General features: G+C 52.5%; 1 protein-coding gene across 1 annotated transcript in view; it reads left to right on the top strand.

Moving 5' to 3' along the window:
- The window catches only part of LOC106900021 (RNA-binding protein FUS-like), an 11,193-nt gene that overhangs the window by 3,472 nt on the left and 5,848 nt on the right, over nt 1-1,873 (top strand). Inside the window, exon 6 of the mRNA XM_014961979.1 lies at nt 1,118-1,295. Within this exon, the coding sequence (XP_014817465.1) occupies nt 1,118-1,295 (178 nt within the window). The remainder of the gene's footprint in view (nt 1-1,117; nt 1,296-1,873) is intronic.

Here is a 1,873-nt window from a genome sequence, read left to right on the forward strand (position 1 = left end):
TTTTTGGGGAGGAGGGGTCTGAAACCCTGTGGTTTTGGGGGGGAGCATTGAAATCCTATTTTTTTGGGGGGGAGGAAGCCCCAAAATCCCACAGTTTTTGGGCTGGGGAGCCTTGAAATCCCATGAGGGTTTATTTTGGTGGGGGAAAGCCCTGAAATCCTGCTTTTTTGGGGAGGAAAGCCCTGAAATCCTGTCGTTTTTTGGCAGGGAGTGGTCTGAAACCCTGTGGTTTTTGGGAGGAGCCTTGAAATCCCAGGGTTTTTGGGGGGGCGGAAGTCCTGAAATCCTGCATTTTTGGGGTGGGAAAGCCCTGAAACCCTGTGGTTTTGGGGCGGAGAGGGTCCTCAAACCCTGTGGTTTTGGGGAGGCAGCCCCCAAATCCTATGTTTTTTGTGGGGGACGACACAAAATTCCCTTGGGTTTATGGCCTGAAGTTGCCCCTTTTGGAGACTGAAATCCCAGGGTTTCTGGGTGGGGAGGGGCCTGAAATTCTGCTTTTTTTGGGGGGGGACGCCCTAAAACCCTGTGGTTTTTGGGCGGAGAGGGTCCTCAAACCCTGTGGTTTTTGGGAGGCAGCCCCAAACTCCTGTATTTTTTGGGGCGGGACGACACAAAATTCCCCTGGGTTTACGGCCTGCAATTACACCTTTTAGAGACCGAAATCTCAGGATTTTGGGATGGCCCAAAATCCCACATTTTGGCGGGCTGGCGTTTTCCCTTCCGGGGGTCACCTTAGCATGGTTTTGGGGTTCAAATTCTGTTTTTTGGGGGGGGCGACACAAAATTCCCTTGGGTTTAGAGCCCCAAATTGTACTTTTTGGAGACTGAAATCCCAGGGTTTTTGGGTGGGGAGGGGCCTGAAACCCTGTGGTTTTTGGGAGTGACCCCCCAAATCCTGTATTTTTTGGGGGGGACGACACAAAACTCCCTTGAGTTTATGGCCTGAAATTTCACCTTTTGGAGACCGAAATCCCAGGGTTTTGGGACGGCCCAAAATTTTACATTTTGGCGGGCTGGCGTTTTCCCTTCTGGGGGTCACCGTACCGTGTTTTTGGGGCTAAAATTCCGCTTTTTTGGGCGGGAATTGACCGATTTTGTGGTTTTTTCCCCTCGGTAGCCAACAGCTACGGTCAGGAGCCGTCGTCCATGAGCGGGGGCGGCGGGGGCTACCAGGAGCAGAGCGGTGGCTACGGCGGGGGCCAGCAGGAGCGCAGCCGCGGCCGGGGGGGCTACGGACGAGGTGGCTACGACCGGGGGGGCCGCGGAAGCCGGGGCGGCCGCGGAGGCAACATGGGGTAGGTGCCAGCGGGGGGGGACGGCCCTTTTGGGTGGAAAAAACGGGGTTTTTTTATTTATTTCTGGGGACACCCCCACAACCGGGGGGGGAAAAGCGGGGTGGGGGGTGGTGAGATGCCTCACTGAGGCGGGTTTTAACCAAAATCGGCGCAATTAAGAGGCGCTCGGAGGTGCCTGAAGTGGTAAGAGACACACACCCCCAATTCTGGGGGGGAAAAGGTGTTTTTGGGGAAAAATAAGATAAAACCACTCAGCTGAACCTGGTTGTCAAAGGTCACTTGTAGCCTCTGGTGCCGGCTCTGGTCACGGTTGGGGGCGTCCGCCCCGGGGTTTTTAACGCAAAAAATAAGGAAAATGGTTGGTTTTTGAGGTCACTGCAGAAAAAAATAATAATATAACGTTGATATATTGGGGAAAAAAAAAAATATATATAAGAAAACCCGCCGGTTTTGGGTTATTTGGGAAAGGTTCTGAAGTGTCTTTGTGGTGTCCCGGTTGCACGAAGGGAGGAAACGCCCCCAAAAAACCAGAGAGAAAAAAAGTAAAAAATGGTGGTTTTAAAAGGAAAAAAAAAAAA

This window comes from Calidris pugnax, unplaced genomic scaffold (genome assembly GCF_001431845.1).
Source record: "Calidris pugnax isolate Ruff unplaced genomic scaffold, ASM143184v1 scaffold1076, whole genome shotgun sequence".
NCBI classification, from domain to species: Eukaryota; Metazoa; Chordata; class Aves; order Charadriiformes; family Scolopacidae; genus Calidris; species Calidris pugnax.